At 46.0% G+C, this 13,761-nt stretch overlaps 1 protein-coding gene across 1 annotated transcript; it reads right to left on the bottom strand.

The window, feature by feature from the left end:
- Positions 1–2,261: 2,261 nt before the first annotated feature.
- LOC120640591 (hevamine-A-like) lies at positions 2,262–3,546 on the bottom strand. Its single transcript, XM_039916467.1, has one exon. It carries the CDS (start codon positions 3,538–3,540, stop codon positions 2,557–2,559), a length of 984 nt encoding a protein of 327 aa, XP_039772401.1. The 5' UTR covers positions 3,541–3,546; the 3' UTR covers positions 2,262–2,556.
- Positions 3,547–13,761: the final 10,215 nt, after the last annotated feature.

The raw sequence follows: 13,761 nt of genomic DNA, 5'->3' as shown, positions 1-13,761 counted from the left end.
GTCATCTGAGGGTTGAGGGCAGCCCTACGATATATAGGAATATTCTAAAGCAAATTGTATTTTCAACAGAGGGAGTATTGTTTATTTGGAGCACCCAATATAGGAGCTACAAAATCCACAGCTGAAAGTGTCCTCAGATTAAAATGGTTTATGTTACCTGAAATCCAAATTCAATGTTAATAATATATTGTAGTACAAATTTCAACATTTTTGACATTTGTAGATGAAACTGTTTATATTGGTAAGTTAAAGTCCGGAGATATGGTTTCATGGTTTCATGCATTATCTTGACACCAAGCTAAAAGAAGCTAGGCTAAAGTTATATTCTTGGATAAAGTTTTTCCTTGCAAGATTGAGTTGCTCTTTTTACATCTGCCCCTTTACCTGCTTCGACCTCTCTACAGCGGTTGGATTTTTAAGCTCCTCTCATGAATTATAACTTGAGAACTTGGTTTTTGTCTCACCTGCAATTTACTGTCTTACATTTTTTGCAGAATCTATCGGCGGCCTCGAATACGCCAGAATTAACGCCAGGCATACAAAACATGTTGCCACATCATCTCAACGCCCCACCGCCGTTCGACGACCCACCTCAGCCATGAACTTGTTAATTTGTGCCTCTATGGATGTAAACTTGATGATGCTAGGAGGATTTTCAATAAGGATTTGTGGATTTGTAAACTTGTGAACTTAATTTATGCGTTGACTTGTGAATTTGTGGTTTGTCATGATATATATATATATATATATATATATATATATATATATATATATATATATATATATATATATATATATATATATATATATATATATATATATATATATATATATATATATAGCATGTGCTTGTTGTGATATATGATCAATGATATATGGTTTGTGTGGGTACTTTAAACGCGAAAAAACAAAAAAAACCAGGTTGGTTCTGGTCACTTTGCCGTGTGCCAAGCCCATGGCACACGGCGAACTGACTATCCTTTGCCGTGTGCCGCGGGACCTGGCACACGGCGAAGTATGCTGCCACCTGGGCCCCAACCAGGACTACGCCGTGTGTCAAAATCTAGGCTCACGGCAAACCTCTCCCCTTCGCCGTGTGCCCAGGGCCCGCGGCGCACGGCGAAGTTTCTAATCTTCACCGTGTGTCACACGGCTAGCACACGGCGAAGTTGACCTTGCCGCCGTAAACTCCGGCCGACGCCGTTTGTGACCTTTATTTCGTCGTGTGCCACGAATAATACACGGCGAATGTGTTCGCCGTGTGCCCGATATTTGACACACGGCGAACACTCTCTTCGCCGTGGCAACGGCTGCCGTCGGCGCTTCGCCGTCGGCCACCCACGGCGAAGTTTTCGCCATGTGCTAAATGGGCTTCGCCGTGTGCTCCTAGCACACGGCGAAATGAGGAAATCTGGCTGTGCATCACCGCTAGATCGTATGCCTCACTGTTACCGCTGGTTCGTAATACGACCCGATGGTAATGCAAATATAACCCATATTATGTTTTTCTATCCCTCTTCGTCTCTTTTTTTTTTGTCCAATCTCCGTCCTCCTGCAGCACCAACCCTCTCTTCCCACGCCACATCATCTTCCCTCCGCTGCCAGCCTCTCACCTCCCTTCTCCTCCTGCGCGCCACTTCCCCTCCACTCCCCTGTCGCCCCGCCCTGTCGTGCGGCAGCATGGAGCCTCCGCTCCCCTCTCGTGCCGGTGGCAATAAGGAACTGCGGCCACGGTGCAACAAGCGTACGTGAGATGGCAGCGCAGCGAGCGGGGTGGCACAGCCGGTTAATCCGCGCTGCCAGTGGATCTGCACGTGGGCGGGACGACGCGCCTTGCGGGGTGGTGGTGGCGCCAGTGACGAAGCTAGAGAAAATTGAGGGAGGTGCACTCATCTTGTTGGTGCATGGAGTTAAGCAGCAGGGGTGCATATATGATGAAAAATTAGATATAACCACTAGTTTTACTTATTTTCGTGGGCACATCGGCACCCGCTACTTACAATGTAGCTTCGCTGCTGGGTGGCGCGGCCAGCTAGGTGACAACGCAGCAAGCAAGGCAGCAGGCCAGCCTTGTTGTTTTTTTTCTTTTTTCTTTTTATTTTGTGACAAGAGCATCATCGCCGGTTCTAGACCTAACGGTGGTGCCATAATTCATTACCGTCGAGTTTAATCCAACAGCTCCCTAATAAAAGTGGCACTAATGGCCATTTTAAACCGGCGGTGATGGGATGCTGGAGTAGTATATGGCCAAATACCAAGCAGAAATGAACACGTATAATCCCCATTTATTACACGACATATATTATACATACATACTAAAATACAAATGCTGGAAAGCACACATACTATACATGTGTGATCCATGCGTACAAGATCGATACAAGGGCGCACCACTCGTGTACCTGTTTTGTTATTGATGCGCCATGCGTCTGCACGGCCCTTGTTATATATCTAGCAACGTAGGGGATCGATCGGACTCCGGTAGCAGGCAGCACACCGCTGGCAGCAGGTCGTCGACGGCGAGCTTTTAATTTGTTTCCATGACAATGACACGCATCAGACGGCGTGCTTGACGGCCCTGCTGTAGCCGGTCTGCAGGTCCCAGTACCTGCTCCACAGCATGATCCCGCCGTAGTTCCGCGACCGCTGCACGATCGGCAGCACCTTGGCCACCAGCGTCGCCGGCGGCACGTACCCGCTCCCGGCGGCGCGCGGCGCCGCTGGAAGGCCCAGGTACACCGAGCTCCGCGGCAGGCTCCCGGTCCACGTCCTCCACGCGCGGGTGAACGCCGCCACGTTGCCGGCGCGGTAGCTGCAGACGGGGTTGTTGTAGAACTGGACGTGCACGCGGTCGAAGAGCCCCGTCCGGAGCGCCTGCCCCAGCATCCGGTCCGGGAACGGGCACTGCGGCGCCGCCGTGACCCACACCTTCTTCTTCCCCTTGCTGCTGTAGCCCTTGAGGTACCTCGCGAGGTCGTCGTAGTGCTTGGACCCCCCGTGCTCGATGTCGAAGTCGACGCCGTCGAGCACCGCGTCGCCGAACGGCCGGGCCTGCTTGGAGCGGCCGCCGAGGTAGAGGTCCCAGATGTGGTCGGCGACGACCTTGGCGTCGGCCTTGGAGGCGAGGGAGTAGTCGCCGAAGCCGCCGCCGATGGCGAGGAGGACGAGGATGTTCTTGGACTGGCAGTACTTGACGTCGGGGCCCACGGCGCTCCAGGAGTGGCCGGTGAGGTCGAGCTTGTAGCGCCCGCCGCCGAAACGGGTGAGGAAGGAGAGGATGACGGTGGAGTAGAGGTTGCTCTCGCAGGCCTTGCGGAGGCTGCCCTCGCTGGCCGTCTGGCCCCAGTACACCGTGATCCGCCCGGTCCTGCCCGCCGCCACAGCGGTGCCGACCGACGACGAGAGGAGCACCAGGCAGCAGGCGGCGGCCGCCATGGCCAGGCGAGCTGCTGCCATCGTCTTACCCATCATCGATCTAGAGCTTTGCTTTGCTGCTGTGCGCTTGAATTGGTGTTGCACTACTGTTGTGTTGGGGTACATGCATGGTGTGCTGAAGCATTTATAGTGAGCTGGAGATCGACCTGGTTTAGTTTCTTGCTACTGAAGCGATTGGGTGTGACTTGTCATTACGCGTTGAATCTAAGCAAAAATTGTACGATGGTATCAGTTCAGATCATGTGATAAGCTTGATTATGTTGGGGTCAACGGGACGGAGTCCAAGACAACGTGCCAGTGGGCTGATTTGCAGGGCAAGCTAATTCCACGGCCGGCGTAAGGACAAACAATTGTCAATATTCTGCTCTCTTACAAAATCAGTTTGCTTCGCATGTTTTTTTTTGAACTCGTTTACTTCCCATGTACGCGTTGATTTGGATGAGATAGAATCATGTACATGCATTGTCATGTAGAGACGCGTGGCCCCCGTTTTTGGGACCCAGTCAACCGCCAATTGTCTCAAAGAGAAGATCACCTCAGCTACCCATTCAGTGGCTAGCATGTTGGCAGCTTAAGAATTAAGATCATCTGACTGGAAGAATAAAACTTGTAAGGCTGCTAATGGTTTGTGAACCAAAGCCGTGTTTAGTTCCAAAATTCAAAATTCCAAAAAAAAAATCCGGCACTTGTATGGAGACTTAAATCTAGACGAATTAAAAAATGTCCTTTCAAAAATTTTACGGGAGGCAACTAAACACGGCCCAAGCAAAACCACACTGCATGTATCATTTCAACCAAATCAAACCACGCCAACTTCTGAAACCAAGGTTTCGATCCATCAAATTAAATCTCAACCCCTGCCCATCTGTCCCCGTGCAATAGGCCAAGCTAACCGATCTCATGTGGACATCAATGGCATCATTACACAGATACCAACTTGTGTTACACAGGCCAAGCTCCTACTCCACATCAGAAGATCTTTGTTTTTGAAAGGTACATCAGAAGATCTTTTTTTTTTGAAAGGTACATCAGAAGATCAAAGATTGCTATGTACCGTATTGTCGTTGATGTTGTCAAGCAACTTTAGTACCAGTAAATAAAAACAGAGTAAACCTCATTAGACAACAAGATAATTTGGCAAACGTGACAGGTATAGAAGAAGAATAAAGACAATGTGAACACTGGCTTAACTGATAAATTTGGCAAGTATGCAAGATATATAATAAGCATATATGGGTGTACATAAGCGAGGCCACTTTGCAGTGTTTTCAGCTAGCTGACTGCAGATTGTGTTCTTTTTCTTCGGTTCAGAATTCAGATAAGATGGGAGACAGATGAAGTAGAAGTATCAATCTCAGATTTTGATCACCGTGCAACCCTCACTTGTGATTTGTACTGAGCAAAGTCGACGTTCAAGCTTCTTTTTCCCTAGTGCTAGTGAGCCCTTAGCACATGTCCCAGTGGGATGAAGTCTACATAACTCTGTCACCTATTGCTACCACACTACTTCACCTCCCCTCCTCCATCAAACTATAAAACCGAATATTTATAAGGAAACATATCCGGTGCAAACCAACCTCTCCGTGCAAACTATGAAAACTCCAATCTAAGTCATTGGATCAACATCCAAGGAATATAGGGGATTGGGTAATTTTACAATTTGGACCCGCCCTTGGATTGGGTAATCATATTTTTGCAAATTCCCCCTCCCATCTCAATGCGCCCCACCCCTTGGATGTTGATCTGATGGCTTAGATTAAAGTTTCCGCCCCACCTCTTAGATGTTGATCTGATGGCCCAGATTAAAGTTTTTATTGTTTGATCTGATGCCCCACCCCTTTAACTTTGCAAAACTTAGCACCCTTCTCTGATTTTGCGGAGCAATTTTGTACACGTGGAGGCTGAGCTGTACAGAGATGTTGAGGTGGACCACCTGACATGTGGGGACCATTTGTATGTGGCACATCTCTCTCTTTCTCTCTCCTCCTCCTACTACTACTACCTTTCTCTTGCCCCTCATCACCCTCCGGTAGTCTGGTGCCTCTCTTTCGCCGACCTGCTCTGCGCCGCGCTTGCTTGCGATGGCTTGTGACGAGCGACTCCTTGGCTACTTCTTCCACCTTGGCCTTGGAGCCCTTGTATCATGTTCGCTCCCTAGGAGCCTCCTCCCGCATATCATCATAGACGATCTGGACTCTCGTTGCCACGCCCTGCTGCTGGTGCCACGGTGCCACCACGCGTAGTGCTGCTCGACGATTCAGTGGTGCACCTACAGAAGTGTCATCGGCATCGGTTGTTCTCGCACGCACACCTGAGAAGGCTCTATTTCGATGTAACACTCCAGAAAAAACAAAACAATCATCTGTAGAATTACCACACTACAACACAAGAATAACAGAGTACGTGGAAGCAACATAGATCGTTTAGATAGATTGACAAAATTTCACTGGAGTGAAATAAACATTTCACAAACTGAATTACGTGAGAGAATTTGAAACAACATCAGAATCTCCACATCCAAACAATTTATTATAAAATATTTGTTCAACATATTTATATGTGTATGCACACATGCTGCTGCTCCCATCCCAAGCTTGCAACGTCCAAGCTCAAGCACCTGTGAGGGGAAAATCAAAGTGCGAGGTTTATGAAAAAAACCTCAGCAAGCAAACTGCATGACCAAGCTATTTAAATCACAATTTAATTAAACATCGGATTAATAATTTTATATAAAAGAAGCATCATATTGAGATAGTGTAACTTCAGGTAGAGATCTTCATAATGATGCTTCAATGCATATGCAAATTGTGCAATACATTATGTATGCTTCAAAGCACATGCTAAAGGTGCAATGCAATGGATGACTTCACTTCTACCCAAAAATCTCAAAGAAGGAAGTGAGGGCTGCAACCACATTGCTATATGTCATCATGCATTGTTGTACCAGTACTTAACGCACCAATCTGGCTATGGTTTATTCTTATGCATATTCAATATGTGAGTTATTGGGTATTTTAGCGTCACAAATAAATTCACAAGTGCACGGATGCCGTTGTAGCTTTCACCTCAGAGTATTCCAAGGGTTATTGAATCCACAGGGAACGTGTGTGCACTCTCTTCTATTCTAATCGGTCCAAGGACACACCAAGATAGGTAGAAGGGTAGAGAGTATTTCTAAGATAGTGCTACTGCTAAGTTGGTCGATCTCTCGGGCACAATACTCGCTTCGAGCACCGGCTTACAACTGGTCTGCCAGTCGACTCCGGCCAACAGCTCTACGCTATATCCGAACGTGGAGGACTACGAAGGACCAATAGGGCTGTCACCACCTATGGCCTACCTCTACTAAACCATGGGATATAAGGCAAATGAAGGATAACCCTTAGCCTAGACACCACGCCTACACTACTGATTACTACTGTAGTCTAACTATGTATGATATCCCGTAGCAAACTACAACACTCTGTATGAATACAAAATGACGAACCCGCGAGTAAGAGAACTGATCTCAATCAACTATAAGCACTACTAGCATCTACTATACCAAGTAAAATACTAGAGATATAAACCACGAATACTTACTAAATACCGAAGAATGTAGCAGCAGCCATAGAGGTACAAGCTGGGAGCAGAATACCGACACCCCGGCACCTCTCCCGAACTACTCCCTCACTCTCGTAGATGTACAAAATGGAGAAGAGCGCCGAATACCGGCACCCCTCCTGAGTACCTCTACCCTCTCCCTAATCTAACACAACTCTAATGCAAGAGGAGGCTTGAGAGAGTACTTGGTGGATGTGAAACTCAACTTGGTGGTGTGTCTTGATTCTTACCCCCTCCTCTCATATATATAGGAGGGAGCCACGGGCAGCACGGCGACCTTTAGCACCTAATCCTCCAAGAATCGACATTGTGAGCCAATGAGGAGCTGCCACATCAAAGGAGGTAAGTCGGTTGTGGAGTGGGCTGGTCGGCCGACCTGGGTGGTTGGCCGATGGCCCACTGCCATCAACCGCCCCCAATCTTGGTATTTGGGTTCTCTTGATGTCCCTTGTCCTAATCCCATGGGTCATGACCTGTCCTAAGCAAGTTTGCTTGGGCCTTTGGGCTTGTTTTGATCCAGTTCAGCCTGATTCTCATGCTTTGATTGGTTGCGCCTTTTGCCTTGATCTATGGAGTATGTTTTCCTATTCATGAAGTGTGTTTTCTCCCTTAATTCACCCGCATACAAATATTTACCAACACTCGTGGAAATAGTTAGTAATAAACCCCTACCACTATGTTGATGCTCATATTTTATATATTTATGCCGGAGTTGACGGCCTAAATTCAGTACTTAAGAGCCGTCAACAACTCTCTCTCACTTAGCCTTTGCTCGTCCTCGAGTAAAACAGAAAGGACTAAGGTGAAACATGAGTTCCAAAGGTATGAAGTGAGCATAAGAGATATTCCAAACCATACCTTGCACTTGTGAACTTTGAAGTGTCTATCAATGCCGTCTTGGGTAGTTGAGGAATGGAATGGTTGCGAATCCAATCACTTCTACTCCTCGTGTCAAGTAGCTTGGGGTTTTTCAATAAGTTTTCAAAATAATCCTTGCTTAGCTTCTCGTTTGATTCTCTCAGATCGCTCAATGTGTATATGTCCTTACCAAGGCATTTGACTTGCCTTTTCTTCATCCTACTTCTAGTGATGGCTATATGTGGAGCTCAAGGTAGGGCATGAAGTAAAAGGCATACTTGTATCACATATATTGCAAAGTCAAAAACCGAATACATAGAGAAAAACAAATCATACAATCAGATCATGATGTGCATGTGTATGGATTATGGTGGATGGAATGTAAACTCCTTTTGTGTGGTCTCTCTCTCTCTTTGAATCTTTTTGAGAGCATGACTATCTCTTCTTCTTCTTCTCTCTCTCTCTTTCAAGACCTTCATGGGCCTCTTTCTCTTTTTTTCTCTTTTTTTCATGGACCTTCATGGGTCCATTTTTTTTTGATAACCCATGCCTCATTTTTTAACAATAACTGGAGAGAGAGAGAAACCAACACATACTGCGGAGCATTTATTTTGTGGAATGGGTGGATGGTACAATGTTAACTTCTCAAAGAAGCATAGTAAGGGGTTATGAGGTGTGCACGTGAATCTTGATCATGAAAGCATGACAAAAATTTCTCTCGAGGGTCACAACAATTTGACAAAGTCAATGCAAAAACAAGCAGCATATGTGTATATGGTTTTCACGATACAACATCATATGGCTTTGGTAGGACTTTGGCATATCAAAGAGGAGCTTGCAATGGGTTTTCTAAATTTTCAAATAAGTTCCCCAAGCACTTAAACAAAAAGGAGCGAAGATCATATCATCCAAACCATATCTCAAACATCAACTGCTTGGATGAGCATGTTTTCCTAAATAGTTCCATTCACAAGCATCAAGATGATAAGCAAGGAATAAAGCATATGCAAGCCAACCATAGGAATCATGTAGAGTAGGTGCAACACATTGATTCTTGAGTTTGATTTTAGTGAGTAAGATTAAAAAATCATTCAAACTCATGAATCAAGAGAGTTGAGAGGTAGAGGATGCACATACAATCGTTTGTTGAAGAAGATGGGGATCAAGGCAATGGTGATCCAGCCAATCCACCGGGTGGCCAGCTGATTCTGGTGTCATTGCCTTATCCCTTGTTATGTTGGCGCAGTCGATGTTGTGCGATAACTTTGTGGGAGATCTCTAATGTGTAGGGCATTGATGAACTTCCGAGATCTCCCTCACACTTGTGCTTGTACCTGGTGCTGTATTCGACGAGATGGTGGAAACAAAATAATGGCTCTATTGGTTTTAAGAACCAGGGAGCTCCTAAAATTTATTTGAACTAAAATTTAATCTCACCAAGATACTTACTCAAGCAAGGCTGAACTAAGGTTGCATCAACATGAGTATATTGTGCAACATTAATGCAAAACCTTATCTTACCTTTCCATTTGAATCCATCTCAATGACTCACCCAATCGGATTTGAAGATTTCTGCAGGGGTTAGTCCACATATGCAACCAATATCTATACAAGTATTAACTCTAGAACATCAATCAAACTTGACACAAAGTCTAGTTTGACTGACGAGGACATTTTAACCTAAGCACCATGCTTAATTTAAAACACCTATGAATGTGTTGCATGCTACACATTCAAACCAGAGTATACAGGAGTAGATGAAGGAAGCATGGAGCATGATTAAGCTTTATTCAAAGGGAGATAGCTATAAATACGAACCTGGCAATACTCGGGGCGACGTCCCGGTAGGGCTTTGTTTAATATCAAAAGCAGGACATTGGGAGCACTTACCATGGTGACTTGTTGATGAAGACTCAATGTTGTCACCATGGCAATTTCTCTCATTTTTTTATAGAGCAGGATGCGAGGACTAGTACCAATTCAAAGACAAGTTATGGATTGAGAAAGAATTTACTTCGGGGCACTCACATACCTCCCCCACACTTGGAATTTGCAAAACTTCAAGTGTATGGAGTTCAAGTCTCCTTCTATAGTTGTTCCTTCATCAAGGCATATCGAGGGGTTGTAGTTGGTGTAGCCAACATGTTCGTAGGTGTTGTTTGTCCGTCATTCTTCTTGATCTTCCCCTAGAAAGGTTAGCGACCAAAAATACCTGAAGGAAAAAGTACATCCTAGAACATGCTCTTGCTTTTATTGAAGGGAAATAAATAAGTAAATAAATAAATGATAATCCGGGCTATCTCCTGGCAGTGCTTTGTTTTTATGGTCATAAGCTCGACCATGAGACCCCGTGTAGCCATCATTGGTGATGGGTCATTGTTTCACCACCAATTGTTAAAGCTATCTACATGGTTTGTGCCACGGTGCACCCACAAAATTTGCAATATTTACGATAAACAAATACGTCTACAACCACCCTCCTGAAGATTTTGCAGGAGAACACCTTGGAGTGATTGCTTTTCTCGTGTGTGCTTGAGGCACTAAGCATGCCTGACTCTGGGGAGGCATTAAATGAGCTTGGTTCTTGTGGTATTTCAAGGGTGAAACTCCCATGCTCATCTAAAGAATCCTTTTCTTTGGACTCCAGAGTCGGTGCCTCATCAAATTCCATGGCCCATGTATTCTCCATCTCAAGAGATTCATCGTGGGAAATCGTAGTTGGATCTCGATCATGGTCGAGAACAACTTTCTCAGGGCCAGAGGGAAGAGGCTCAAAATCAATCGGAGGTCTAGGGGGAGTCTCCAACTCGGATATATATATGGGTTCAGTGGGTTCATCCTCCTCCTTGATGAATTCTTCAACATCTTTCTCAAGGAGAGATTCCGGTTAGTCAATAAGGAGAATTCCCTTAACCTCTTCGATTGGTTCAGAATCAAGGGATGGTTCTGTCATGGAGTTTGTGGCTTTAGCGATTTGGACAGAAATGGTCTCCTTCCCTGGATGGACTTCGAGCTTATTTTGAGTCGGAGCATTCGTGAGAAATTTCTCGATGGGTTGCCCGACTAAGAGATCGAAGTCTTGGATGTCGAATATATGGAAGTCAAGGATTACTTCGGCGTCCTCATGTCTAATAGACACATTCTGCAAAGTCCCATATGCTTCCAGGATTTCTCCGGAGGGAGTCTTGAAGGTTTTGGCGGTTTGAACCAACGGCTCATTTCGCAAATGGTGAAATGCGCACTCGCTTGAGATGATGTTAGCCCCGACAGAGGGACTGTAGAGGGTGTCTACCTGGGTTCCTTTTATGGTGCAAGGAAGGGTTGAAGGAGGAGAGCTGATCCGGAGTACTTCTGATGATAGCTCCGTCTCTCTCAACCGCTTGTTGCTCATAATGGTCGTTGACTTTTTAACATTTTCCCTACAGAAGGAAGCTTCTATGGGGTATGTAGAAGCAACGGGAACCGGTGGTCTCCTCTTGCGGACATAATTCGAGGTGTTTTAAAATTTTTAAGAAAGATCATCCTCGAATTTGAAATGGAGTTCTGGAGTTTGAATTTCTTCTTTCTCCAAAACTCGTGGTTCAGGAGAGGTTTCTAGGGCCGAATCTAAGGGTATGGACAGTGAAGGATCGAGTTCAGCTGCTAGAATGTCCTCATCACTTGACTTACGCTGTTCTTGAGAGGGTGTAGACTCGGCTACGAAGGAAGTGTTCTCGCTGAAAATTTCTAAGATTTCCATGCCTTCGGCTAGAGTCTTATGGGCAAAAGACCCTCCAGTGGTCATGTCAAGGTAAGATGCAGAGTCCATGTCGAGCCCTGAGTAAAAGTGTTCAAGTAACACATAATCGGATAACGATAAGACAGGGCCGGATTTTACTAAAAGTAAAAATCTAGCCCAAGCCGCACCTATAGATTCCTTCTCATTCTTCTGAAATGATATCCTTTCGTAGAGCAACGAGCCGGAACTCGGGGAAAAACTTGAAACAAAACTCATCTCTAAGTTCACCCCAGCTTCCGTTCATACTCGCTACAGTACGCGTGTACCATTGTCTAGCCTCCTCTACAAGAGAAAAGGGAAATAACTTCCACCTAAGGGTATCGCGTGACATGCCTGCGATGGCACAGCATGAACACACTAGCTCAAACTCCCGCAGATGGTGGTATGGGTTTTTGCTATCTAACCTAGAGAAGGAAAGCTCCCGAACCATAGCGATAAGGTCGGGACGAAGTTCATAGCCGGATGAAAGGATTGGGTGCTCAGAGAGCGGTGGCTCAAGGAACTCGCCCGTAGGAGCAAAAAAGTCTCGGATGGAAGGCTGCTCCGTGGTAGCGGGGGTTGAGGTAGCAGAAAGAAAATTAAAAATGATACGTAATAATTCCGTACGATAGAGAAGCTCTTAAAGTACAGCTTCCCCATGGATAGCGAGGGTGAAGGTAGAAGGAAAGAAAAGGAAAAGATATGAGGACTACTAGGTACGAAGAAAGATATAGCGACCATTCTCCAACAACGGCGCCAGAAAGATTGTTGGGTATTTTAGCATCACGAATAAATCTGCAAGAGCATGGATACCGTTGTAGCTTTCACCATAGAATGTTCCAAGGGTTATCGAATCCACAGGGAACGTGTGTGCACTCTCTTTTATTCTAATCGGTCCAAGAACACACCAAGATAGGTAGAAGGGTAGAGAGGATTCCTAAGATAGTGCTACTGCTGAGTTAAAGGTCGATCTCTCAGGCACAACACTCGCTTCGGGCACCAGCTTACAACTGGTCTGCCCGTCGACTCTGTTGGCCCTACGCTATATCCGAATGTGGAGGACTACGAAGGACCAATAGGGCTGTCACCACCTACGGCCTACCTCTACTAAACCATGGGATATAAGGCAAATGAAGAATAAACCTTAGCCTAGACACCATGCCTACGCTACTGATTACTACTATAGTCTAACTACGTACGATATCCCGTAGCAAACTACAACACTCTATATAAATACAGAACGACGAACCCGTGAGTAAGAGAACTGATCTCACTCAACTACAAGCACTACTAGCATCTACTATACCAAGTACAATACTAGAGATAGGAACCACGAATACTTACTAAATACTGAAGAATGTAGCAGCATCCGTAGAGGTACAAGCTGGGAGCAGAATGCCGACACCACGGCACCTCTCCTGAACTACTCCCTTACTCTCATAGAGGTACGAAATGGAGATGAGTGCCGAATACTGGCGCCCCTCCTGAGTACCTCTACCCTCTCCCTAATCTAACACAACTCTAATGCAAGAGGAGGCTTGAGAGAGCACTTGGTGGATGTGAAACTCAACTTGGTGGTGTGTCTTGATTCTTACCCCCTCCTCTCATATAGAGGTACAAGCTGGGAGCAGAATGCCGACACCACGGCACCTCTCCCGAACTACTCCCTCACTCTCGTAGAGGTACGAAATGGAGATGAGCGCCGAATACCGGCGTCCCTCCTGAGTACCTCTACCCTCTCCCTAATCTAACACAACTCTAATGCAAGAGGAGGCTTGAGAGAGCACTTGGTGGATGTGAAACTCAACTTGGTGGTGTGTCTTGATTCTTACCCCCTCCTCTCATATATATATAGGAGGGAACCACGGGCAGCACGGCGACCTTTAGCACCTAATCCTCCAAGAACTGACATTGTGAGCCAATGAGGAGCTGCCACGTCAAAGAAGGTAAGTCGGTTGTGGAGTGGGCTGGTCGGCCGACCTGGGTGGTCGGCCGACGGCCCACTGCCACCAACCGCCCCCACTCTTGGTATTTGGGCTGTCTTGATGTCTCTTGTCCTAATCCCATGGGTCATGGCCTGTCCTAAGAAAGTTTGCTTGTGTCTTTGG

Source organism: Panicum virgatum, chromosome 7K (assembly GCF_016808335.1).
Source record: "Panicum virgatum strain AP13 chromosome 7K, P.virgatum_v5, whole genome shotgun sequence".
In the NCBI taxonomy this organism is placed as follows: Eukaryota; Viridiplantae; Streptophyta; class Magnoliopsida; order Poales; family Poaceae; genus Panicum; species Panicum virgatum.
Note: the sequence above shows the minus strand (reverse complement) of the source record. Positions and strands in the feature narration are given on the sequence as shown.